At 38.8% G+C, this 27502-nt stretch overlaps 1 protein-coding gene across 1 annotated transcript; it reads right to left on the bottom strand.

The window, feature by feature from the left end:
- Window positions 1-23531: 23531 nt before the first annotated feature.
- LOC133799957 (secreted RxLR effector protein 161-like) lies at window positions 23532-24317 on the bottom strand. The gene has a single exon (XM_062237941.1). It carries the CDS (start codon window positions 24315-24317, stop codon window positions 23532-23534), a length of 786 nt encoding a protein of 261 aa, XP_062093925.1.
- Window positions 24318-27502: the final 3185 nt, after the last annotated feature.

Genomic DNA, 27502 nt, shown 5'->3' with positions numbered 1-27502 from the left:
CGAGTTCTGTGACATCTAACAAGAAAGCAAAAGGGTGAGGGCCAAGCGAACAGGGAATAATGAGATAAATAGAAGACCTAAGCTCGAATGATCGAGGCTACAAGGCAAGCTCAATCCAAAGGATGAAGCCAGTCTCAGAGCGTGTATTCCACCAAAAGAAAGGAAGGTGGATATGTTATTGAAAATTCTGATATATCAGGAAAAAAAAAGGTGGCGGTTACTCAAAAAGTGATATTTTTGGGAATCGTGCACTCTTTAAAAAACCCTGATTTTGTACCCAATATCTTAGTGTATAAGATATGTCATCCGAAATTCAAAAACTCAGTGAAAGAACCACATTTGGGTCTTTTGCGCATGAACTGGGGTTTGGAACCAATAATGTTAGAAGTTAGATCTAATATTTGTCATTCGAAACATTCTAGTGCGTTAAACTAATGAATAGTACCACAACATAGACATGCATGGAAGAAACAATGCAAAAATACGGACTTACGAAGCCATGAACAGAAAACTTACACAATATGATCGGCAAAAACAGAGAAATTGATGATTGTATAAGCGGCTGCAAATACGACCTCACAGAATCAAAGAGTCCAACGTTGCTTTGTCTTCTCGACTTGGAGAACATGCAAGAAATGGGCAAAGAGGTTTCTGGTTTTTTCTCTCTGAAATTTTGAACGTGAAAGTAAAAATGAAGAAGACGAATAGAGTATTATTTATAAGCCCGTGGGAATGTAAAAGGTCGGATTAATCTGGGCCATTGGCCGGATTCCGTATCAGATTAAATGGCCAGGGACCTTTGAGTTGAGAGAACCATAAAGAATGGCAGGCGGATAGACATGGGCAGATTTCCAAGGTACTCAAGTACTTTGAGTGATCAATACCCGTTCGACGCGTGTGCACACTCTAGTATATTTGATGGTACGGTTCCCGATGGAAGTAGTTCAAAAGTTTCCTTCTAATAGCATTCAAACTAATACTTTTGAGGGGGCAAACTGTTAAACCCAGAATTTGAGACCAGAGATTATGACCCCGAAAGCTGGACTCGTCGAGTATGAGTTCGAGATATATGAAATACATGTTTATGGTCCAGTTGTAAAACCTCCGAAGTATGATGGAAATCTCGAAGACATGTAACCTCGAGATCCTTTCTAGGCTCGAAAGGGCATAGCATCTGGGTACATTCATTATCGAGTGCCTTCGCATCGAGTAGTCCGAGCTTAAAAAATACAAGCTCGAAATGTGACAGCCTCGATTGTATCTATCTGCTCCGAGTAGGTCTTGGAATAAGATGGCCAGTTCATAACAAGTCCGTAAGCCTTGACTGACACGATGTTGGTTCCTGACCTCGGAGATTTGATGAGTCATTTGATATAACGTGTTCTGTATGTTTAAATATATTTATTGTTGTAACATCCCAACATTAAAGGGATATTAACAAGTTTGTTATCTGTTTCCGGGTCTTCAGGGGACGTTTCCTTGTATATAGGAGTTACATCATTTTATATAATTACTTGAATTTATATGCAGAGTATCTTCCCGAAATATGTGGGAATGAACTCTATAACCTCTTTATAAATAGAGAGGTAATGATCACTTGTACAGGCCCCGATCATTATCTTGAGAGAAAACTCTGGGTAATTCATCTCTGAAGGATTTGCAGAAAAATCCAAGTCTTAATAACATAGACTCGTGGACTAGGCAGATTTAACTGCTGAACCACGTAAAAACCTTATTGTTCCACTATATTATTCATTCGCACCATAGTTCATATTGTTTAATTGCTATACGATTTAAGTTGACGAAAAGCGGCGTCAACACATATTTAATACACCTACACATGCATATCAAGTCATATTATAATATTATTCACATATTCACATAATGATACACATAAATATCACATAATCACATAATTCCATAATTTTCCATCCTGGCCCCCTAATCAAGGCCCTAAGCCTTATTAGGAAATTTTGGGTCTTTACAATCCCTGTCTGAAAGCCCCCTCCTTGACCACTTGCATCGTTGAAGCCATCCTTAATGTTGTTGAAGCTCGGATTTGTTGTGTTGTTCAAATTCCAGGTCAAAGCCTCTCTGATCTTCGCACCTACTTCATTTCAGCCGAGCATCCAGCATTTTCCTTAACGCCGACGAAGATCGAAGCTCGTCGAAGATCAACTCTGAGCCAACCCAGGTGGAAGCCATTCCCGAAGACTCAAGCTCGTCCTCAACGACATTCCAGTCTAGCCTCCAAGCCCAGATTCAGCACCCTCGTTGATCAGTGAAGCGCCTCCAAGCCAAGATCTAGCACGTTCGTCGATCATTAAAGCACCTCCATGCCTCTTGCCTCCATCCTCCTGGACATCACCGCAGACTAAGAAGAAATCGTAGATGAAGAAGAAGAGTCCCTATTTAGATTTAGATTTAGATTTAGGTTTAGTTTTTTTTTTGTCGGAAGATGTAGATTTAGGTTTGATTTATATTTATTTTATTTACATATTATTTTAATAATTAAAATATATTTCTTTATTTTTATTTAACCTTTTATTTATTTTATTTGTTTTTTTATTAATTAATTTTTATAAGTAAGGGTATTTTGGTCATATTCAAAAAAAGTTTGACTAAAATCGGACCCAAGGTATTATTTTGTTACATTTTGCAAAACATAGGGTCCAAATTGTCATTTAACAAAACACAATGTCTGATCAGTAACTTTTGCAAAACACAGGGTCCAAAATGGTATTTCCCCATTTTTTTATAAAACATAAAATGCCATCTTATTATTATTATTATCATGAATTTTTAGACTATTAGTGAGTATATGTTTTTAAGAAAAATATATGATTCTATATTAACATTAACAATTAACTACTATATACATATATATATAGAAGACTTCTCAATGGTTACTACCCATAGATGGGTACTAACAATTATGATGATGTCGCAACATAGTGACTTGGTATAGCAAGTTACCAACAGGTAAATTTTTTTTTCTACATTATATTCGGATTTAGTTTTTTTTTTTGCCATAATTAATGTTGTTTCCAACCAATGAGAGACACTAGCTATATTTAGATTTTGACATGCATTTGAAAAATGAAAAATTTACAATATTATATTTTCATAATAAATACACGTTTTTCATCAGGAAACCCTTCTAAAAATTTGAAAAAATTAAAATTTATTTTTAGAAATATTAATTAACAACTATAAATATGGATCATTGATCTTGATCCACTGGTTAATATTAAAGTAACCATCCATGAGTAGTATCCATTAAAGATACACCCATATATATATATATAAGTTGGTTTTATAATTTTGGGTCATGTAGTTATTATTTCTTTCTTTAATCATTTTGTTTGCTATATAAAAAGTGTTGATTGTTATGTAATTTTAAATTTGTGTGTGCTGAAATGTTTGAAAAAAAAAGAAGGTAAATAAGGCATAATTTAAAACATATTGGAAAGTGTGGAAAATTATAGCTTTTCCTATGGTTTAGTTAAGGAAAAGTGAGTCAATTATATACATGAATGACAATTACTAAAGAATGCGTTTTCAAAAATAAAAATTGAAACCAAACAATTAATTGGATTTAGTTTAGGAATGCAAATTCCATTCCCATGTCCATTACTATGAACCAAACACCACCTTAGTGTGGTGTGGTGGGTAAAGATAATGATCCTTTCATTGACAAAGTTGCTACGAGTAGAGGCTAGTTTTTCTTAAATGAATTATTATTATTATTTAACAAAAGAATACTCATTCAATGGTTTAAAGTTTGTTTAAAAGGACAATGTCCAACAAGATCAGGCAGAAATAGAGTCGCACAGATTTCACACAGAGATGACCAAACAAACGGCAAATCACGCCGATTACACAATAGGAGCAAATCATCCAAAAACAACGACCTCCTAAAAGATGAAAGTCCAACAACAAAACAGGGCTATGACCCTAGCAGCAAACCACACACACAAAGCTGACATTTGAAACATCTAACAATTACGCAATGAGGCTCCAACCCATCTCGGCGACCTTTCATTGATGGAAGCAAAACTAAAATCAAACCATACAAAACTAGCACAAGCCAAAATCCCAAGGATAAGGTGATACAACACCGTTATTACAACCCTGAACACATAAATGAATTATATTACATATATAGCTATTTTGGTTTATTAAATTTATGACATTATTTTTGGGTGGTGTAGTCGTAAAGGTACTTTTTTTAGATATCAACTGGGTTTAAGGGTTCGAAACTCGTCAAGTCCCCAATTAAGGTGGAATTTGCTCTTTCTCAAGCATTTACTGTAGAAGTTTTGGACTGATTTTGGCAATATATCTCTTTGCGGTTGGGGACTCAATTCAATAAATGAGAAGATTCAACTTGGGCCTTTTTAGTTAATTGGTGGAGCACAAAATTGTCTTACAATGATATCTGCATTACGTGATCCTTTTTATTGTTGAAGAAATTTTTTTAAAATATATTAATATATATTTATGAACTCATTAATATTATTTATATATTTTTTTAATGAGGGGATTGTGGATCCTAACTTTGTCATTGTATGCAACTATTATATTGGTTATACGGTTTTTCGCCAACAGTAGATTTAGGAAACCAATAAGAGTATTAGTGCATATTTGCAAATCGTAATGAACTTATATGAACACACACAATTTTACGTGATTTAGTAGTTAAAATCTACCTAATCCACGAGACAATATTATTACTCTCTCATAATTTCTGCAGAGTTTTAGTATTACAAAAAGGCAATCCCTTTCCTGTCCATTATCCCTGATATTTATAGTGGAATTTCTTAGACAGATTTGGGTAACCGTGTGCATAAATATGGTAAACATTTAATAAAGATAATTCCCATTTACATAGGGATACGATTGACTAACAGAATATACTCCTATTTTCTCGGACAATAAATGTGCAACACAACCTCGACATTAATGAGTGTATAGAGTACCTTTGAATCTCTAAGGTCCTTCAGTATGCGTCATGACCAGGTTTCCACGAGCTGAGCATATTCAGAGCGTCCAAAAGGGGATCCGGCCACTACATGTCTCGAACTAGACCGTCATCATAAGAGGCGACCTGCCGATTACCTGAATGTCGTGCAGCCACGTCCTAACTCGAGATGCTCACATCATCATTAGCTAGATGTTCTACTTGTATGATTTTTCCATATATTCATCTGCCAACTGTACCCCTAGCTAAGTAATTAACATGTGCTACTTTTTAGAGTACAACATTTGCCTCCCAAGCTCTTGCTCGTGCTTGACGTCATCACTTTTTGACATGCACAGTAAAGGCTTTTAGGCTTCTGTCATGTAAAATCGTGTCTGCCTACTACTCGAGTGTTGAACACATGGTCATCTGTAAATTGCGCCTGTTTGGGTTTCGAGGACTGTGACAACTGTCCTGTTAACTTTTTGTCATCGCACGGGTCATTTAATCTTGGCCTTTGGATCTCGATCTGACCTAATCTGATGACCCAAATCAATTCCCAAAGCTTATGTATAAATAGGGAGATCAGACATAAATCTTACCACCTTTAAATTAAAAAACTTTTCTTTCAGAAACAAAAATCCCTTTTTTCTCTCAAAATTTTTCAAAAAACCTTCATCGCCCTTCAGTCTCTCAAAAGCTCTTAAGCTCCTACTTGTGGACGCATCGAAATTTTCATCGAGCAAACGTATAAAGTGTAAGTATTTCCTCATCTAGTCTTGAAACTTTCACTTCTTTATTTTCCAATGAGGTTTTTTTTTACTTCAAAAAATATTTTTTGTTCAGTACCATTTCGTGTTTTGGCCATGTCTGAGTTTAAATAGGGTTCATTTTAGGCTAAAAGAACGATACTAGACTTGTTTAGAAATAAGGTATTTGAATAATGGGCAAACTTTCTAGGTTTTGTAAGGAAAATGTCACTAATGAATCGATTAGGATACCTATTTGGATGTGGAAGTTGAGAGGATTGTAGGTTTGGCTCTGGGTAGGTTAAGGGTCACGATTCCTTAAGCAGTTTTGCATTAAACGCTTTCAAACGAAAAGTAGTGGGTTTGACGAATCTGACACATGAATCTCGAAGTATGAGGGAATTTCCCGAATTCATAGCGCGTGGCCTATGACTATGCCTTGATGTTAGGACATAGCTTAGCTCGTGTAAATTTTGAATTGACAAAAGTAAACCACTCAAACCCTTGGGTCACCATACCTTGATCGTCGTAGCTAGCAATTGTCTTAGGTCACCACTAATAGGCCGCTTTGTCGTCAGGTGAGCTAGATCATGGCCCCACCAAAGAAAAACGTCGCGAGCTCCTCTACCCAGAACAAGAATAAGGGAAACCATATTGCGTCCGAATCTCCTATTCCTCACTTCGGCCCAATGGTGGAGAGGGAAATTATTGTCGACCGTGATGCCTTTTTTGAGGCCGAGCACATCGTGTCCCGAATAATGACACAGGGGAAATTGAACAAGATACTGCTGAGCCATGGGATCGAGATGGGAATTAACGGCCCCATTGCCCGACCTCCGTTGGAAGGAGAGCGGAGCTGGGCCCCTATACAAGATGACTTTGGGGCTTGGAGTGATAAGCACTTGAAGGCAGGTGCTTTCTTCCCATTATATCAGTACTTCGTGGATTTTCTGAACTACGTCGAATTGGCTCCGTTCCAGCTTCCCCCAAACTCATATCAACTTTTGGCGGGGTTAAAATATCTATTTTTGAGGCACGAGTGGGAGGTCCCCACCCCGGCTGATGTTATATACTTCTTCTGCCTCAAGGCCAGTCCTGATCAGAAGAGGTGAGGTGACGAATTTTACTACCTCACTCGATTCCCAAACTCGGCTTCCCCTATTGACCTCCTTAGCCACCCAAATGACTATAAAGACCAGTTCTTTATGTCAAATGGGTTCAAGAATTGTGATCACCAATACTTCAACCGCCGTCGTAAGCCTCCTAACTTTCTAAATTTTGTACGCGAATTCTCTTATCATTTTCATTTTTTTTAGTTTAATCCCTCTAACTGAATTCGTTCCTTGTGCAACTATATTCAAGAGGACGAATCGGTCTGAGACCCTTGGGGGTCAATACGAGATGTTGTCATGTCTTCCTTCGAAGGAGAAGGACTTCCGACAGGTAATGAATGATGCTACCATGGTTGCCAGCAACCTGATTTGCAAAGGCCAGACACTAGCTATCAGGACCCGAGGTCCACCTCCCGTTCTCCCTGAGCTTCCTCATCCTTAAGAAGTCTTGCACGCCATTGAAGACACTGAGGAGGAGGAGGATGTGGCATCACTGGTGCGCAAGAGGAGAGCTCCAGAAGATGAACAGGGTCCTAATCCAGAGCGAGTTGAATCTGAGGTAGCAGCCGACACTGCTAGCCAAGGTAACCCATATAGAGAACTAGATCAGGTTGTTGCCAGTTTTAGACTAATTTGCTTCAACCCCCATCAGCTCATTAGTCGACATCCTACTGACCCAGACCTAAACACAACACTCCTCCAGTGTGTGGATCATCTAGTGATACGCTATGACCATAGCTACTTCAGATGCACCATTGTGGTTGACAACACCCTCCACTATAGGTCCTCCATTTTTTAGGAATATGGGACAAATCGTAGGACATGGCCTTCCTTACGTCAGGGTGTGTTCTCCCCTGACTTTAGGCAGTCTATAAATGAGTCTAGCTCAAAAGAAGAGCTTTAACCCCTTAGGACCCATGATGTAATAATTCCAGACTCTCCCCCACCTCCGGTAGTCCAGTAGTTAGAGGTTATACCTAGTCCGGTTCATAACCCCGAGCTAATCGTAGTAGATTCCTCCCCTAGCTCGGAGGGTAGGGTTCTTACTCTTGTTCTTGTCTTTGCATTACTTTGACTAACTATCCCTTGTATCTGAATCTTCTGCTCGTTCCTTTTTAGGTGAAGAGATGGACTTGCCAGATGCCTCGGGTCTAAGGAGTGCCTTCAAGGCTAGCGGAGCCAGAGCTGGGCCCGTGGTAAATGCCTTGATTTCCAAAGAAACATGCCTCCAAGACTGGAAATTCCACCGAGTCTCCAGTCAAAGACAAAGGTGTCAGCTCCACCCGGGAGTAGCAACAGAGACTCAACCCCCAGCACCGGTGACAACAGTCACAGTTCTCAAGGATCCTCCTCCTCTCCCTCGACATGTACCTCCTTCGGTTCCTCAAGTGATCCAAGGTGAAGCTCCCTCTATACAGATCCCAGTAAAGCCAGTCGAGCTGGCAAGGATCCCTGAAGAGTTTCGAGGGACTGTATACAAGATGGAGAGCCATATGGTGGGCCATGCGTATAGAGCCAATGTCAAGGATCTGAGGGCCATGGAGGAGCATACTCCTGAAGATGTTCTCGAGTCCGCTATGGGAATGAACCTCACTGTGAGCCCCTTTCATTGTTCTAGCATTTCTTTTTCTTTTCTTCTCTTTTTTTTACTAACCTTGACTTTCCTTTTCCTTTTGCAATCTGTCCTAGCTCAAATCCACAGAATTGCTCGAATTCAAGCTAGGAGTGATGAGCTCAGAGCCACCCTGGTCGCCTCCCAAGAGAGCAAGCGGTCTACAAAGGTTGCCCTGACTACTTCCCAGGAAGGTGAGTGAATTGCCAAGAATCAGGTCATGGAAGTGAGTCGTCAACTGGAACAACTGCAGGTTGAGAATGATGGCCTCAAAAATGAGAATGACGACCTCAAAAAGAAGCTTAGCAAGGTCGAGGCCAAAGCCAAGGAGGAGGCCGAGAAGGCAAGGTTGGAGCTTGCGGAGTCATCGAACTCAATGGAGGAGATGCTTTACCGGTGTTGGGCTTTCAACCAGGATGGGAACTTCACTTTCATGCAGCCAGGGTTTTGGGAACCTTTTCTTGCCAAATTCAAGATTCAATTCTCATAGGAACCCTCTGAGATCGTCGAGGCTTTCGATGCTGGCGAAGGGGATGGCGAGGAAGTGACATCCTCTGAGCAAGTCAACGGAGCTCAATGATTCCTTTCCTTTATTTTATATTTTCTAACTAAGTCCCTAGTTATTAAAACTATCGCCTTCGGGCTCATATCGAGGTTTTTTTTCCTCCTCGAGATAATTATATGCTTTTGAATACACTTTTAATTTGTGATCTATTCATATTCCCCTTGGTCTATTGTTTTCTCATGTTTGTGAATTCTTGGATTCTTGTACACTCGAAATCTTAGGGGTTGTCTTTAGATCGGGATAGATTTTTGATGGCTTAACTAACTAACTTTAGTCGATATCTTATTTGTATCCAAGATTTTTCTCGCCTAATTGCGTTATACCTGTTAGGAATCAGGCCTTACACTTGGTCATATCCAGGGTTTTTTTTTACTTAATAGCTTTGTACCAGTTAGGAATCAGGCTTCAGACCTAGTTATTTTCAGGGGTTTTGTTTTAGAAATTTCTTAATCTTAGTTTAGAATTTGAAAATCCAAGCTTTAAAAAGCCATTGAATAATAAAATTTTCCAAACTCTAAGTATCAAATTTTATCCAAATAGGCTTAACTCTTTTAAGAGCTCTCTTCGGTTATCTGCCCCCCAAGCAACCAAAACTTATAAATGTTCTAGGTTGTTTTTTACAAAGTGAGCCCGCGATAATAAAATGACAAAATTGATTACGTAATCCAATTGTTATTAAAATGAAATGGCTTTTATAGACAAGCCTTACATAAACAATAATTCTAAAAACATTAAAGACAACAAAATTATTGGTAGTACTTTTTGAGTTGTAGGGCATTCCATTTCCGTGGAACTATTTCTCCACTTAACCGGGCTAGCTTAAAGGTCCCTTCATGCAGGATCTCCAAAATCTGGTATGGTCCTTCCCAGTTCGGCCCTAACACACTGTCCTGGGGATCTTTACTTGCCAAAAATACCCTCCGGAGAACCAAATCTCCTAGTCCAAGTCTGCGTCCTTTTACCTTCGAGTTGAAGTAACGAGTGATTTTTTGCTGATAATGGGCTAGCTGCAATTGTGACACTTCTCATTTTTCTTGGATTAGATCAAGGGATGCACTAAGTGTTGAGATTGGTTAAATATAATGGTTAAGATGTTTACACGTTAAGGTGCAAAACACTTAACGATTTTCACTTAAAGAGAAGTGAAAACATGAGATTGTGTAAAAGGCATCTAAAAGTGACTTTTATGGGTCTAAAGTGATACAATGATGTATAAAAACATTCCCAAAAAGTTTGGTATCATTTAGAGCAATTTTAGGACCATTAGAGTGGTCCAAAGTCAGAGAGAGTGGCGATATGTCGCCCCTAAGTAGCGTAGCATCGCCTAAATGCGAAGGGCTTTAAAAGCCCTAGCAGGCAATGCATCGCCTGGGCAGTCTTTTAAGGACTACAGTTTACGTAAAATGCTCCAAATGATCTGATTTAAATGCTTTAATCCTATTGGTTAGACTAATGATGATGTCTACACTATATATATGGGTTATTAGAGTTTAAAAGCCTTGATCACGCTTTCCAACTCTCTCTCTAAAACTCATTCTCTCTCTAGCTCTCTAAGACAAAAGTTTTCTCCAAGAAACTCATCAAGCTTGCTTGACTTGCATGAGTTTCAAGGATTGCTCAATCCCAAATCTCATTCTACTTAGTTGAAGCTTTAAGCGATTGGGAAGGCTTGGAATAGAGATTTTGAACAACAATATTCATATTATGTATAAGCCTTAGAAGTTCCCCAAGTGTGAAGATTCAAGTTGCTCAATACAAATGTTGTATCCCTCTAACCCTAATCTTGTATTTTGTAATTCTATTATGTTATTCATTGTTAGTATTGATGATTAAATGTATCTAAATTCATCTTATCATCATTTAATCATTTAGTTCATTTTATTCAAGATTAACATTCATATCATGAACATGTTTCTTTGATTAACAAGAATTGCCTTCATACTTTGAATTTGAATCTTGATCAACATCTAGGGTTTGGAATATTGCATTATTATCATAATTCATTGTTGATTTGCAAAGAGTAAAGCCATATATTCCCAACACTGAGTAGCTCGTGGTTCTGATCTTGATCAAAGGTCTTCTGTATGTGGGTCGTCACCAGCGCCTCAATCGGGAGCATAGCCTCGCTTCCAAAGGTTAGAGAAAAAGGGGTATGTCCCATGGAGGTTCGATGTGAGGTTCTATAGGCCCAGAGTACTTGTGGGAGCTGCTCAGGCCATAGTCCCTTGGTATCATATAATCGCTTCTTTAAGTTCGCCTTTAGGGTCTAATTTACAGCCTCGACCTGCCCATTAGCCTGCAGGTATGCTACCAACAAAATCTCTTGGTTATGTTGTATTTTTCACAAAAGTTTGTGAAGAGATCACTATCGAACTGAATTCCATTGTCAGACACGATCTTTTTTGGGAGGCCAAAGTGACATATGATATTTTTACGACAAAATCCAAGACTCATCGAGGTGATGGTTGCCAGAGGTTCGGCCTCCACCAACTTCGTGAAGTAATCGATGGCGACAACAACATAACAAACTCCTCATTTTCCTATTGTCAAAGAACCAATCAAGTCAATTCCCCACATTATAAATGGCCAAGGGGATGAGATCATGGTTAGCTCAATGGGAGCATCTCGGGAAACTATGGCAAAGTGTTGGCATTTGTCACATTTTTTCATATACGAGATCGAGTCCTTTGTCAGCGTGAGCCAAAAATATCCCTATCTCAGTACCTTTAGAGCCAGGTTTTGCCCCCCAGCATGGTCTCCGCAGAAGCCTTCGTGTATTTCTTGCAAGATAGTCTACGCTTCCTCAGGCAGAACACACCGTAGGAGAGGTAGCGAATGCCCTCGTCAATATAGAATCCCTTCAATCATAACATATCGCGGAGCTTGATATAGCAGTTTTCTTGCGCCCTTTCGATCGTCAGGTAACTTTCCGGTTGTGATATACTCCACTATGGGTGTCATCCAAGTCAGTTTTGTGTCAATCATTCCAACCTCAACCATTTCTGTTATTATACTCGTGTTTCCCAAGAACTCCACCGGAACTACATTTAGTGTATTTGTAACGCCCTCCTAATCAAGGACCATTACACTGTGTAGTTTAAATAGTGATTAACTTGCTAAACGAGTCAGTTGGGTTTAAGTCGTGTAATTAAAAATAACCACATGTTTAGGTACTAAAAATTTCAATCAAAAGTCAACCATTTTGTTAAAAGCATTTAACTTCCATACATGGATTCCTATCATAGTTTAAAACGGTTAAAAACCAAAAAACAAGTACAAAAGTCGACCTAGGCGGCAAAATTATAGTCCAACCCTAGCTCCAACTGATAACCTCGGCCGTGGTGGGCGAGCAGGCCACATATATACACTCTGCCCCTGAAGCTCTCCAACTCATGGCTGGTTCAATCTTTCATTTCCTTTACTTGCACCAACTAGCACCCGTGAGCCGAGGCTCAACAAGAAACATAATCATGCTTATAAGTAGTACATTACCATATCACATATTCATAATTAACATGCCTAGTAGTAATAATCCCACTCATGCATGCAATTAACCAAGATGAGTGGCTATAGAGTCACACTAGGGCCTATAGTCCATCTTTCATACAACCGGCCTTAGGACTGGCTAGGAGGGTCTAATGCTTAATATTTCAGATAATCCTAGGAGCGTTCAAGCGTTTATCCTGCTTTTGGGTTGGCTTAACCCTATCGGCCAACGTTTGGCACGTTACTGCCGCCCTCGACTCCTGAGTCGATCCTTTAAACCCTCGACATATAAGCCAAGTCCATCAGCCTTTGACTGATAAGTCGAGTCCTTTAGAGTTCGATTGGTAAGCTGAGTCTTCTAACTCTCGACTGATAAGTCGAGTTCTTTACCTTCGACTAATAAGTCCAGTCTTTGTTCTTCGACTGATAAGTTGAGTTCGTAACCTTCGACTGATAAGTCGAGCTTATGATCTTCAATTGATAAGTCAGTCCTTTAACCTTCGACTAATAATTCGAGTCCGTAGTCTTCGACTAATAAGTCGAGTCTGTAATCCATGAATAATAAGTCGAGTTTTTGATCTTCGACTGATAAGTCGAGTCCTTTAACCTTCGACTGATAAGTTGAGTCTATAGTCTTCGACTAATAAGTCAAGTCTGTAATCCACGACTGATAAGTTGAATCCTTTCAACCTTCGACTGATAAGTCGAATCTGTAGAACTTGTTATACCCTTGACTATTAAGCCAAGCCCTTCATCAGATAACACAGATAAATCTTCAGCTTATAAGCTGAACTTCCCCAATCAGATATACAGATCAACAGCCATAGGGTTACACAAGTGCATGTTGCACTCCCTTTTATTCATATGGCATCCGAGCTAGTCAAGTGCTTAGTGCACTCCCGGGGAGGCCCAGCCATGGCGGCCTACGCTCAACGCGCATAACGTCGGTCTTGGCTCATAAACTGAGTCTTTTAGATCCTCGATTTATAAGCCGAGCCTTACAGACCCCCAACTTACAAGTCGAGCCTTTAAGACCCTCAACTTATAAGCCAAGCCTTGAAGACCCTCAACTTATAAGTCGAGCCCCTTAAACCATGTATGCCCTTGACTAGCAAGTCGATCTTTAATCAGATACAACAATAGATCCTCAGCTTATAAATCGAGCTTCCTTGCCATTACAAACAATCATATAATACATCTATCATACATACAGATACAATGCATTACAATACATTAAAATAGATATACACAGGCATAATCAGAATAATGCTCATGTATAGGGCCAACACCCAAATCAAGACTATGTTCAACATTCGGGCCAAGCCCTAATCATGTATATTACATATTGGGTGCAATCTTCATACCTCAGGTCTGAGTATAGCATAATAATAAGAGCGACCCTCGAGCACGATCCTAATTCCGAGCCCCTAGCGATAACCTAGTCACAACCATAATATAAAATCACGTTAATAACAAGCAAATAAAGGCTTCTAGACCGAGTCCTAGCCTCTGGGACGTCAAATTCTACTAAACCGGGTAGCAGGATCGATCCCGAGCCCTCAGAGTTGAGTTTCCACAAAAACCCTCTCGGGGCTCAAAACTGCTTAAGCGCCACTGCCCCAAACACCTGTGTCGCGGCTTGCCAAAGTCAGAGGCCCCAGCCTCCTTTTTCACTGAAAACGCGCACAGCGCGTCCTCGCGTCAGAACCCTTCCTTGGCCCCTGGGTTCAAGAGGGTCGCGGCACCCCAAGAATAGGGTCGCGGCCCGACCCTACGAAACCAAAATTGTCTAGTTTTTCTTCAGCCAAACTCAACCAAAATCACCACAAATCAAACCTAGAATCTCAATTCAATCCCCATAATAGATTTAACATCTTCCCAGCAACAAAACCCCAGCTCAACACACTCAACCTCAACCCCAAAATTCAAATTCAAAACCTTGAGCCACAAGCTCAAGAAAACCAAAACTTAAACATAATTCAATTGAAACAGAGGTTAAAACTTTACCTCAGTTGTGATCTAAGTCCCCCTAGCTATAACTAAGCCTCCAATCTTCCAAGCTTCAGTCAATAACTCCTTAGTTTTCTTCAATTGACTCCCTTAGAGAAATGAGAGTGAGAGAGAGAGAGAGAGTCGGTTGGTGTTGCTGAGTGTTGAGCATTTTTTTGTTTATTTCCTTAAGGCTTAAGTCACTTAAGCTAATCCCGAGGCTCGGGGTACCAAAAACGTCCCCGAGGGCAAAATGGTCAAAATCCTTGGTATTCCCACCTAATCTCACTAACTCCAAAAATATCATCATATATTCATTCCTGTTACCTGATAACCCGGCAACATGCTAGATACCCAAAATACCCCTTGACTCACCCCGAGTCGAGTATTAGGTCCCGTTGTGACTTTCCCGCTAACTTGCTTCCTAGGATCGTCTCATGCCGAGTAACCCAAATAATTCCACATAACAATGTGGTCTCACACATATATCACATATATATAATTATACCCATAATGGGCCAAATTACGAAAATTACCCTTCTGATAAGAAGCAGGCCCATAAGCATATTTAATACCCCTAAACATGCATTTCTGGTCATATCATCATATAACTCACATAATCACATAATTACACACGAATATATCTCATATAAGCATATAATTCCATAGATTGCCATCCCGGCCCCCTAATCAAGGCCCTAAGTCTTATTAGGTAATTTGGGATGTTACAGTATCCACCTATTTGGTGGTTGCAAGTCGAGCCAAAGAATCAGCATTGGAATTCTGATCGTAGGGTACTTGCTCAACAGAGCTAAACTCGAATTCAAATAACTCTCCTTTAACATTGGCTAAGTAGGCTGCCATCTTGATAGCGCAACCTTGGTATTCTCCCAATATCTAACTGACTACGAGCTGGGAATCACTATAACATTGGATCGCCTTTACTTTTAGCTCTTTCCCCACCCTTAGCCTTGCCAATAAGGCCTCATATTTGCCTTCATTTTTGGATGCTTCAAATCTGAACTTAAGAGTTGTATGGAATCAATGCCCTTCAGGCGAGATTCAAATTATTCCAGCTCCTGATTCGTTTTCATTAGAGGATCCATCAACGAAGATTTTCCACAATTCCTGCACCAGTTCTCTTATCGTCTCGTCCTGAAAACCTGTGCACTTCGCCACAAAGTCAGCGACGGCTTGACTCTTGATTGTTGTGTGTGGCATATATAATATTCTAACTGGGTAAGTTTGATTGCCCATTTTATTAGACGTCCCGACATTTCAGGTTTTTGCAAAACCTGCCTTAAAGATTGGTCGGTTAAGACGTGGATAGTGTGGGATTGAAAATATGGTATGAGCTTCCTTGAAGCCAAAATAATATAGAACGCGAGCTTTTCTATTAATGGATGCCAGGATACAGCTTCAAGAAGTCTTTTACTTACATAATATACTGGTTTCTGCGCCCGATATTCCTCTCAAACTAACACAGCATTGACCACATTTTCCGGCACGGCCAGATACAAAAACAAACATTCCCCAGACGTTGATTTTGATAGTACGGGGGGTTCAGCCAGGTGCTCTTTTAGGTCGTGAAAAGCCTGTTCGTATTCTTCGGTCCACTCAAACTTCTTGTTTCCTCTTAGCAAGTTGTAAAATGGTCACTTGTCAATGGATTTTGAAACGAAGTAGTTTAGGGCCGCCACCTTTCCAGTTAAGCTTTGTACTTCCTTGCGCGACCTAGGCGAAGACATTTCCAACAACGATCTGATTTTCTCTGGATTTGCCTCTATCCCCCTTATGTTGACTATAAACCCCAGAAACTTTCCTGACGAAACACCAAAAGTGCACTTCTGGGGGTTTAACTTAATGTCATACCTCTTTAATACGCCAAAACATTATTCCGGGTCGGATACATGGTTACTGATAGTCTTTGATTTAATGAGCATATCATCGACATACACCTCCATGTTTTTCTCAATCTGGTTAGTGAAAATTTTGTTGACGAATCGTTGGTACGTAGCACCGACATTCTTTAGCCTGAATGGCATAACTTTGTAGCAGTATACATTATGCTCAGTCATGAAGCTTGTATGCTCTTGGTCTTCAGGGTTCATCGCGATCTGGTTATATCCAGAATACGTGTCCATGAAAGACATGAGCTCGTGACCGGCGGTAGAGTCTACCAACTGATCAATTCTAGGTAATGGGAAACGGTCCTTAGGAAAGGCCTTGTTGAGATCGGAGAAATCAATGCAAGTTCTCCACTTCCCGTTTGGCTTTAAGACCAGAACGGGGTTAGCAACCCAAATCGGGTATTTTGCTTCCCTGATAAATCTGCATTTAAGTAGGCGAGCTACTTCTTCTTCCAATGCTTCCGACCGTACTTTCCCCAAAAGCCTTCGTTTTTGGGATTTTGTAGGCACATTCTTGTCCAAGTTCAAAGTATGCATTATTATACTCAGATTGATTCCCACCATATCCTCATGCGACCAGGCGAAGACGTCCAGGTTCTTCCTCAAGAATTCAACCAACTCCTTCTTCCTTTTAACTCCAAGATTTTTCCCAACTTCTACAACTCTTGAAGGTAATTCTGGGTCGATATTGATTTCCTCGAGCTCCTCCACATCTTTGAGCTTAGATCTATCTTTGCCTATTCGCGGATCAATGTCGTCCTGTTGGGCGACCTCGTTATCTCCTTCTCGAGGTTATTCCATCCCATGGGTAACTTCCATTACCCGGGACTCCTCACCTTCTTCGTCTATGACCATTTCCTGTTACCCGAGTTGTGATTTTCCCTTCATGGATATGTTGTAGCATTCTCGGGCAGCGAGCTGGTCTCCACGTACTATGCATATCCTCGAGGCTAAGGTAACTTCATTTCCAGGTATCGGATCGAGGTAATGGCTTCAAAAACCATCAGTGCGGGTCATCCCAAAATCACGTTATACGCAGCCGGACAATCGATTACAACGAACTCGAGTATTTTAGTAATAGTTCATGCATCATCCTCTAGTGTAGCCACCATTCTGATTGTCCCTATGGCAGCTATCCCTTCACGTGAAAATTCGTACAGTGTCATTGAGGTCGCCTTTAGATCAGTCACAGATAATCCCATCTTTTCTAGGGTGGACCTGAAAAGCACATTTACTGAACTTCCATTATCTACCAATATCCTTCATACCCTTCGATTAGTAAGTTGCACGGTTACAACCAGTGGGTTATTTTGTGGGAAATGAACCTGGCTAGCATCCTCCTCCATGAAAATGATTGGTTATTTTTCCAATCGTTGCTCCGGGATAAATTCCATACCGTTATGAGTTTTTAGCTCCTATATATATCTATTTTGGGCTCCATTGCTCGTGCCCGCAAAATGAGGTCCTCCAGCAATAGTAGTTATATCTCCTCCTACTAATTGAGGAGGGTCGACTTGCTTCTGATTCATCTAATCCATCTAAGTCCTCGGCTAACCTGTTGGAGTTTCCAAAGTTGGACAAGAATTCTGCCCGGTAGATTGATTGGGAGCAACTCAGTTTTGGGCGTACTGGGCTAACGGTCCAACCCGAATGAGAGTTTCAATCTCATCCTTCAATTGTTGGCAATCATCGGTATTATGACCGATGTCATTATGGTATCGATAAAACTTTGAGGGATATCTCTTCGCCCTCTGATGCCTTAATGGCTCTAGTTTCTTCCACGGAAGGCGATTAGAGTTTGCCAGGAAAATATGTTCCCGTGTATCCGTCAAGTCAATGTAGGTGGCATAAATGGGCTTGAATTTTTCCCCGGACTTGTTTTTATTTGTCGTTCTGATCGCCCTCACCATTCCCTTTCCTCTTATCGTTTCCCGCTTGGTTATTCTGAGTAACAGGTTGAGCTATAGCTGCACCACTTGTCACCGCTCCAGTGGGCTTAATAGAGGCCTGGCTGGTTCCTGCGACAGCAGATCGCGCATCTTCCAAGTTTATCCACTCCTGAGCTCGGGCAAAGAACTCATCTACACTTTTAACCCTTTTTCGCTGGAGCTCCTGCCATAGATCGCCTCCCACCAAGATTTATGTTCTCATTGCCATGAGCTTGGAGCTATCATCAGCGTCTCTAGCTCGTCTTGCAACGATGGCGAATCTTCTTAGATATGCTTTCAAGGACTCACCAAGTTGTTGTTTTATATTGGCCAATGAGTCAGCCTCTACGCTAGTTTCCTTTGTAGCTCAGAACGCTCTCTTGAACTCAGAAGACAACTTCTTCCAAGAGCTTATCGAATGTTTTTTGTACTTCTTGAGCCATTGTCTGGTAGGTCCGATTAGAGTCGTGGAGAACAGAATACATCTTAGGTCGAACCCGACATTGTGGGCCATCATCAACATATTGAACATCCCGAGGTGGTCAGATGGATCCGTGTTTTCATCAAATGTTGGCATGTTTGGCATTCTGAAGACAATAGGATACACAGCTGCTGCAATGTTTAGAGCGAAAGGTTCGAGCTCCTCATCGGAGTCACAATCATCAATCCTTTTTCCAAATAAGAGCTTCTTCATTTGCTCCTCCATCAAGGACAATCATTTGAGGGTTGGGTCCTTGGTCTCTAGGTTAGCTGGGAGCTGTTCACTAGCTCCCATCCTATTGTACGTGTTTGATGGGTTGTTTTCTCTCCAAGTTTGAGCTTGGTTAGGTGGGACATTCCCATTGTTGCGTACGGTAGACGGATCTCCTCATGTTGAGTATAACTCATATCATTATTGCGAGCTAGATTCCTCCTTTGTGAATTTAAATGATCACGCAGGTTGGGATGTGGAATCGAAACGAGGACTTTGTGCTGAACTAAGATGATTCCTCAAGTCGCTTTCAGACCTGCCTCCACGTTGGCTCCTCGTTCAGTAACTTCCATTTGCGAAACTTACAACCCGCGACTAAGATCGAGGGCCTGGATTATCAGCATGTGCTCGTGGGACGTAAGTGTCTACTGACGGGGGAGGATTTCTCCTACTATTTCCATGAGCTGGAGTGTCTCTTTGTGGGCGCAGTGGTGTAGGATGCCAAACCGGCGATGGTAGATGTCTTATAGGATGAACTAAATTAACCCATCTTTGTTCTACCTCGATGTCTTGAGTTCTCTGTGCCTGGGGTTCTGATCGCAGTGCAGGAGGATTTGTTGGGGTGTTTTGTCTCCGTTAATGTGTCTCAGCTCGCCCTGGTGGGTTGTTATGGACATTTCTAGGAATCTATGCGGAAGGCATGGAGCTGGGGATCACAGTTCTGACAAACTGACTGACATGCGGATGATGGTTCTTGTGATGATTAATGGGTTAAGCACTTCAGTGATTTCGCTCTGAAGGTACAGATCTCGGAGTGGCGAACCTGACAGAATGATTAGGTTTGGACCAATTATTCCTGTGGGACTTATGGGACCCACTTTGCCTCTTTCCGACATTAGCATCAGTTGCAATAGGGGGTAATTGAGCTAGGACCTCATCGATCTATCTGTTTGCCCTAGCGAGATGGATCCTTAATTGGACATTCTCCATCTCGACGGCTGTTAGATATCCTGGATTAGGATTTGGTGGGCGTGACGCTGAACTCCCAGTGTCGTCTTGGCCCACCAATTGTTTCCCAGGACGTTGCTGAACACCTGGGTCATTTTCAGTGGGAACGGCTGTATGGTGTGCCTCTTGCCCACCAAGCTATTCCATTTCATTATCATGCATCGATCGAGTAACCACCATGATGAACGTTGAATGAAACTTGTAAAGGATTAAACACTAATTTGCTCTCAGTGAAAGCACCAAACTGTTGATGTAGTTATTTGCCAACAGTAGATTTAGAAATCTAATAAAAGTATTAGTGCTAATTTGCAAACCGTAATGAACTTATATGAACAAACACAATTTTACGTGGTTCAGTAGTTAAAATCTACCTACTCCACGAAACAATATTATTACTTTCTCACAATTTCTGTAGAGTTTCAGTATTACAAAAAGGCAGTCCCCTTTCCTGTCCATTATCCTTGATATTTATCGTGGAATTTCCTGGACAGGTTTGGATAACCGTGTGCATAAATATGGTAAACATTTAATAAAGATAATTCTCATTTACATAGGGATACGATTGCCTAATAGAATATACTCCTGTTAAATCGGACAATAAATGTGCAATACAGCCTGGACATTAATGAGCGTATAGAGTGCCTCCGAATCTCTCGGGATCCTTCAGTATGCGTCATGACCAGGTTTCCACGAGCTGAACATATTCAGAGCGTCCCAAAGGGGATCCGACCACTACATGTCTCAAACTGGACCGTCATCCTAAGAGGCGACCTGCCGATTGCCAAAATGTCGTGCTGCCACGTCCTAACTCGAGTTGCTCACATCATCATTAGCTAGATGTTCTACTTGTATACTTTTTTCCATATATTCATCTGTCAACTATACCCCTAATTGAGTAATTAAACTCGTGCTAATTTTTAAGGTATAACATATATCAACTCAATAGTCAATACCCACTATTTTTTTTGCATTTTATAGTATTATAACTATACATCCGTGAGGCGGCTAATAAACTACCTCCATTTTTTTCATATGTTTTTAAAAAAATATATATTTGTATTATATCTTCCAAATTTATGTATTTTATGCTTTTTTTATTAGCACATATTTTGTATAATTGAAAAAAAAAATTAATGTATATCTTGATGAAATAAAATTGTAAATATCACTAAAATAATAATCTTTTTATTACATTTTTGGTTTGTTTAAATGCAATTGAAACATATATGATATTCACAATATAATGAAATGGAGTTATAATTAAGAATATAAGAATATGAATATGAATGAGAATGAAAATGAAAATGAGAATAATGTTCATTATTCTCTTAAACTTGGTCAAATATTTGTGTGATCTTGTAATAAGGGTAAAATTAAATTTTAAGTTTTAATCTTAGATATATTAGCTAATTAGTAAGAAAAATACTTTTCAACACGAGCTGAGTTGATGTAAAAAAAAAATTGGCTGCTAGCTCGTCCGATCATGCAGTAATGTAACTTGTTACTGTGATACCATTTCAATTAGAAATAGTATTTCATTCCATCAAACCAACATCTCCTTTAGAGAAATATTTTTGTTTAATAAAGAAATATCACTTTCTAACATTGGAAACTTTATTTATTTTTAAATAATAGTAACAGTAGAACTACTAAGGACATGAGTGGCCCCCAAAAAATTGAAATAAAAAAATAATACAGTATTTTTTTATGATAATATTAATTTTATCTAGTATTAGTTAGTCCCCTCTAAAAAAAATTCTGAATCCGCCATTATTGGTCTTGATTCCTAATATTTTATAAAATTTGATCAATAATAAATGATAATATTTAACGACTAACTTGAAAACTTCTTTAGTAATAAATTATTAATGTTCCAGCTCTAAATAATAAATTATAATATTTAACGAATAACTTGAAAACTACTTTACTAATAACCATATATTTAATGCTTCAGCGCTAAATAATTCTCAAAACTACAAACATTATATCATTTGGCTAACCTTAAGGTAATCATTTTAATTTTCTTTTTAAGAAAACCTTACTATCATTATATTTGTGTAGATAACAGAAATTATTGATTTTAACGGTTTGTTTTATTAACTTTATCGAAATATTATAAATATTTAACGGAATACACATTTAAAATTAACTAAAAATAAATATTTATTGATTATATTAATATAAATTTAAATTTAAATTCAAATATTATAAAATATCATTATTATAATAATATTGAATACAAGATTAAATATTTAATAATTATATTAATATGAACTCAAATATTATAATAATATATAATATAATACTAGATATTTAATACTTATATTAATATAAATTTAAATATTATAAAATATCATTATAATAATAATAATACATAATCTTAATTTTTATTAACAAATTTATCATTTATGTTAAAAAGGTTATCATATTTTATATATATATATATAAATTGTTAAAAAATTACAAACAGTATTTTGGTTTAATTTTTCATTTAATATGTTTTATGTCATTCTTTTATATATAACTATAAAATATAACCGCACTTCGCGCAGCTTTTTGTAATAATTAAAAAATATATATTTGTGATTTTTTTTTTTGAGATTGTATAGTAGAGATTGTTAGAACTAAATCTAAATATGCACAGATCTAAACTTATGTTAAATTATCAAGATTACATAACGAATTCACAAGACATACCTGATTCCGTGATATTGGATATGAGAAGAAATATGAGTTTATGATCTTCCACAAACTAATATTTTCTCTCTATCTCACTCAATTGATGGGAATAAAGGAGGAGAGGTGATGAGTGATTAGCGTTGGGGACCAAACCCTGCAGTATTCTTTATATAGTAATCTAATTAGAACCCCATTAACCCTAATTAGGTTTACTATTGGGTATTAGACATTACAAAGCCCATACCGTATAAGATGTTTAGTTGGGCTCCTTTAATTAAATCACTTAGTTAGCCCAACTTAGAATATTAGCTCAAATATAATTGTCTTAATTTGTTAGCCCACACATTAAGTTATTAAAAATAACCCAACAATCTCCCACTTGGGCTACAAATTAATTCCAATGAAAATTACATCTGACAACCTTAGGTGCACACAAACTTGCTAATTATTCTTAAAAACATCTTCTTTAATCAATCCAGTCCATCTCCTATACAAATATCAAACCAAAGTGACATTTGTTACATTATTCGTAACTCGATCCATCAATGTTCACCATATCAAATATATTCAACGACATAGATCAAGTATGGATGTGTAACTGGAAATTACATGCAATGTGATCTTAGTCGTGCCTATTTCCAATTGGTCCTCTATTCTTAGTGAGATCAATCCTCAGTGTTTCAAAATATATGTCAAACCACAATTGAAAGATAACACATTCAGAGTAATAAAGATAATAAAACCATCAATTTTATTCTGTAGAAAACCGAACATACATAAAGTGGTATAATAGTGTCAATAAATAATAACTAAATACAGAACACAAACTCCCACTAAAACTACATATCATCAAATAAGACAACACCCATGTGAGCAGTATGCCCGTGAAAGACCTTGGGTGTCAAACCTTTGGTTAGTGGGTCCGCTATCATTAAGTTTGTTCCTATATGTTCAATATACACTATCTTACTCTGAACTCTCTCTTTAACAACTAGAAACTTAATGTCTATGTGTTTAGACTTTGAAGAGCTTCTATAGTTATTCGAATATAGAACTTCTGATAGATTGTCACAATAAATCTTTAGTGGTCTTTCAATTCCATCCACAACTCGCAGCCCAATGACAAAATTCCGCAGCCATGTTGCATGATTTGTTGCCTCATAACAAGCTATGAACTCTGCTACCATGGTGGAAGAAGCTATGAGTGACTGCTTAGCACTTCTCCAGGATATAACTCCTCCTGAAAACATGTACATATAGCCAGAAGTGGATCTTTTAGTATCTTGGCAACTCGCAAGATCGGAGTCAGAATACCCAATGATCTCCAAATTTTCTGACTTACGATAGGTGAGCATGTAATCCTTTGTTCTTTGTAAATACCTCATAACTCGTTTGGCTGCTTTCCAATGATCCATGTCGGGGTCACTTAAGTATCTTCCCAACATACCCACTATGTACGCCAAATATGGACGCGTACATACTTGAGCATACATACGACTCCCAACAACCGAAGAATAAGGAATCTTTTGCATCTCTTTTCTTTCAATTTCATTTCTGGGGCATTGGTTGAGACTACACTTGTCTCCTTTGGCAACATGAGTATCTCCTTGTGCACAATCTTTCATGCCAAATGTAGCAAGTACCTTCTCGATATAGCTCTTTTGTGAAAACCCAATGACACCCCAAGAGCGATCTCAGTGTATCTTAATTCCTAATACAAAAGAGGCGTAACCAAGATCTTTCATTTCAAAATGCTTTGTTAGAAATCTCTTGGTTTCTTGCAATAGGCCATATCTCTACTAGCCAAAAGTGTGTCATCAGCATAGAGCACTAGGAAGATAAATTTAATCCCACTGAACTTGTGATATACACAATCATCAACTGCATTGACCTCAAAACCGCATGAGACAATGATTTGATGAAACTTGTGATACCATTGACGAGAAGCTTGCTTGAGACCGTAGATGGATCTTTTGAGTTTGCAAACCATAGACTTTGGATCACCTAATACAATGTTTTTTGGCTGCGACATATATATGGTTTCCTCAATGTCACCATTGACAAAAGTTATCTTAACATCCATCTGGTGCAACTCTAAGTCAAAATGAGCTACAAGTGCCATTATTGTCCTGAAAGAATATTTCGATGATACTGGAGAGAACGTTTCTTTGTAGTCAATACCTTCCTTCTAAGTAAAACCCTTGGCGACTAGACGCACTTTATACCTCTTAATGTTTCCTTTAGAATCCCTTTTGGTTTTAAATATCCATTTGCAACCAATGGACTTTGCACCTTCAGGCAACTTGACAAGATCCCAAACCTCATTGTCTTTCATGGATTTCATCTCATCATTCATGGCATTAATCTACTTTTTAAAATTAAACTTTGTTTGACTTGTTGGAAGTTTATTGGATCATCTTCCATTATCCCTATGTCAAACTCATGCTCTTGAAGAAATACAATTTAATCACTTGAAATTGTACTTCTTTTCTCTCTAGTGGATCACCTAAGTGGCACTTCCTCTTGAGGTTGTTGGGTTTGCTCTTCTGGAGAAACCTCTTGATTTTGAGTAGGGAGTTCCATAGGTAATTCCTCATTGTTGTCTTGAATTGTGTCTTGAACAATGTCAACAGGTTGATCATTGTCAATAATAATATTCGGTAAAGGAATAGATTCATCATCAAAGACAACATTCCTAACTTTATCTCCCCCCTTAAACACAATATCCTCAAGAAATCTCTCATTTCTCGTCTCGAAACAGGACTTAGTTGAGGGATCATAAAACTTAAAACCCCTCAACCGCTCAGGATACCCAACAAAAAAGCAACTCGTTGTTCTTAAGTCCAGTTTGTTTTCATACGGCCTATAAGGTCTTGCCTCAGCTGGACAACCCCAAATATGTAAGTGTTTAATGTTAGGATTTTTTCCTGTCCATAGTTCATAAAGGGTTTTAGCCACCGCTTTGCTAGGTACTATGTTCAGTATGTAGGCTGCAGTCTTAAGTGCCTCTCCCCAGAGTGACTCTGGTAAAGAAGAATGACTAATCATACTTCTTACCATGTCCTTAAGTGTTCTGTTTTGTCCCTCAGCAACACCATTCATGCGAGATTGCCCTGGCATTGTGTATTGCAGGACAATTCTACATTCCTCTAAGAATTTGGTAAAAGGTCCTGAACCCTGTTCACCCGATCCGTCATATCTACCATAGTATTCACCACCACTGTCAAATTTGACAGCTTTAATCTTCTCACCTAGTTGATTTTCAACTTCAGCTTTGAAGGCCTTAAAAACATCCAAGGATTGTGACTTTTCATGGATTAACTATAAGTACCCATAACGAGAATAGTCGTCTATAAAAGTGATAAAATATTGTTGGTCATTCCAAGATGCTATAGGGAATGGACCACATATATCAGTATGTATCGATTATAAGATGCCAAAAATCCTTTTGGCACTTAACTTCCTAATGTTTGTCTGTTCCCTTTGATACATTCAACACATACATCAAGGTTCGTGTAATCAAGGGGTTCAAATATTCCATCTGACACAAGTCTCTCTATTCTTCTTTTGGAGATGTGTCCTAAGCACTTGATGTTGTTTGCAAGGTTTCATTAGATGAAACATTTGTATTTAGCATATATAGTTTATCAATTAAAAAACCAATCGCAACAAGAGTAGAATTAAGAAAAAGACTAAATTTATTATTCCCACATGAACAAGAATAACCAAAGTTGTCCAAAACAGAAATAGAAACCAAATTTTGTCTAAATGGCGGTACTACATAAGTCTCTCTTAATTCAATAAAATGACCAGTCTCAAAAGATAATCTAAAAGTGCCAATGGCTTCAACTGGAACTGCTTTGTCATCGCCCACATAAATGAACCTTTCAACATCACTTGGCGGCCGGCTCCAAATGCAACCCTGCATAGAATCACTTGTGTGAGTAGTAGCACTAGAATCTACCCACCAAGTATTGCTAGGTACAGAAGTCAAATTAACTTCAGAACAAACAAAGGTGAAAATTCTACCTTTCTTTATATGCCATGCGAGGTATTTGGAACATTCCTTCTTCACATGCCCAGGTTTCTTGCAAAAGAAGCAAGCAAGTCCCTCATCCTGAGTCTTTTGTTTCTTGGGTTGCAAAGTTCCCACTACAGTTTCCTTATCCTGAGTCCTCTTTCGGTTGTTGCTCTTAGAGGTAGTTGCAACATGAGCACGTTCAGTCTTTTCATGCTTCAGTCTATCCTCTTCTAACACAGTGTGAAATGAGCTCATTAAGAGTCAATTTGTCGTTTTGGGTGTTATAGCTCACTATAAACTGACCATAGTGTGCAGGAAGGGATATGAGCACCAAATGCACAAGCAAGTCATCAGAAAAGTCAAGCTTTAGTGCCTTTAGTTTGGAAGCAATGTTAGACATCTCCATAATGTACTCCCTAATATTTATGTTTCCTTTATACCTCATCTGGACAAGATCAGCTAAAAGCTTGCTTGTCTCAGCCTTTTCGATCTTTGAAAAATGTTTTTCAATTTCTTTAAGGTATACCTTCACAGATACCTCATCGGACATACCGCCCCTGAATGATTCTGGAATGCTATGCTTTAGCATCATTAGACTTAAGCAATTAGAACGTTCCCACTTCTCAAAGTTTGCCTTTTCATCAGCAGAACTTTTCTCTGTATGAGAAGCAAGTTTTTCTTCCCTTAATGCATAGTTTAAATCCATTCAGCCGAGAACTAACAGAATGTTCTCTTTCCAGCTCTTAAAGTTTGCATCGTTAAGCACAGGAATCGAGTTCATGTTGGCAG

Source organism: Humulus lupulus, chromosome 9 (assembly GCF_963169125.1).
Source record: "Humulus lupulus chromosome 9, drHumLupu1.1, whole genome shotgun sequence".
In the NCBI taxonomy this organism is placed as follows: Eukaryota; Viridiplantae; Streptophyta; class Magnoliopsida; order Rosales; family Cannabaceae; genus Humulus; species Humulus lupulus.
Note: the sequence above shows the minus strand (reverse complement) of the source record. Positions and strands in the feature narration are given on the sequence as shown.

Excerpts from the sequence above, each read along its gene's own strand:
- LOC133799957 (XM_062237941.1), bottom strand. The coding sequence starts at position 24,317 with ATGAAAGATTGTGCACAAGGAGATACTCATGTTGCCAAAGGAGACAAG.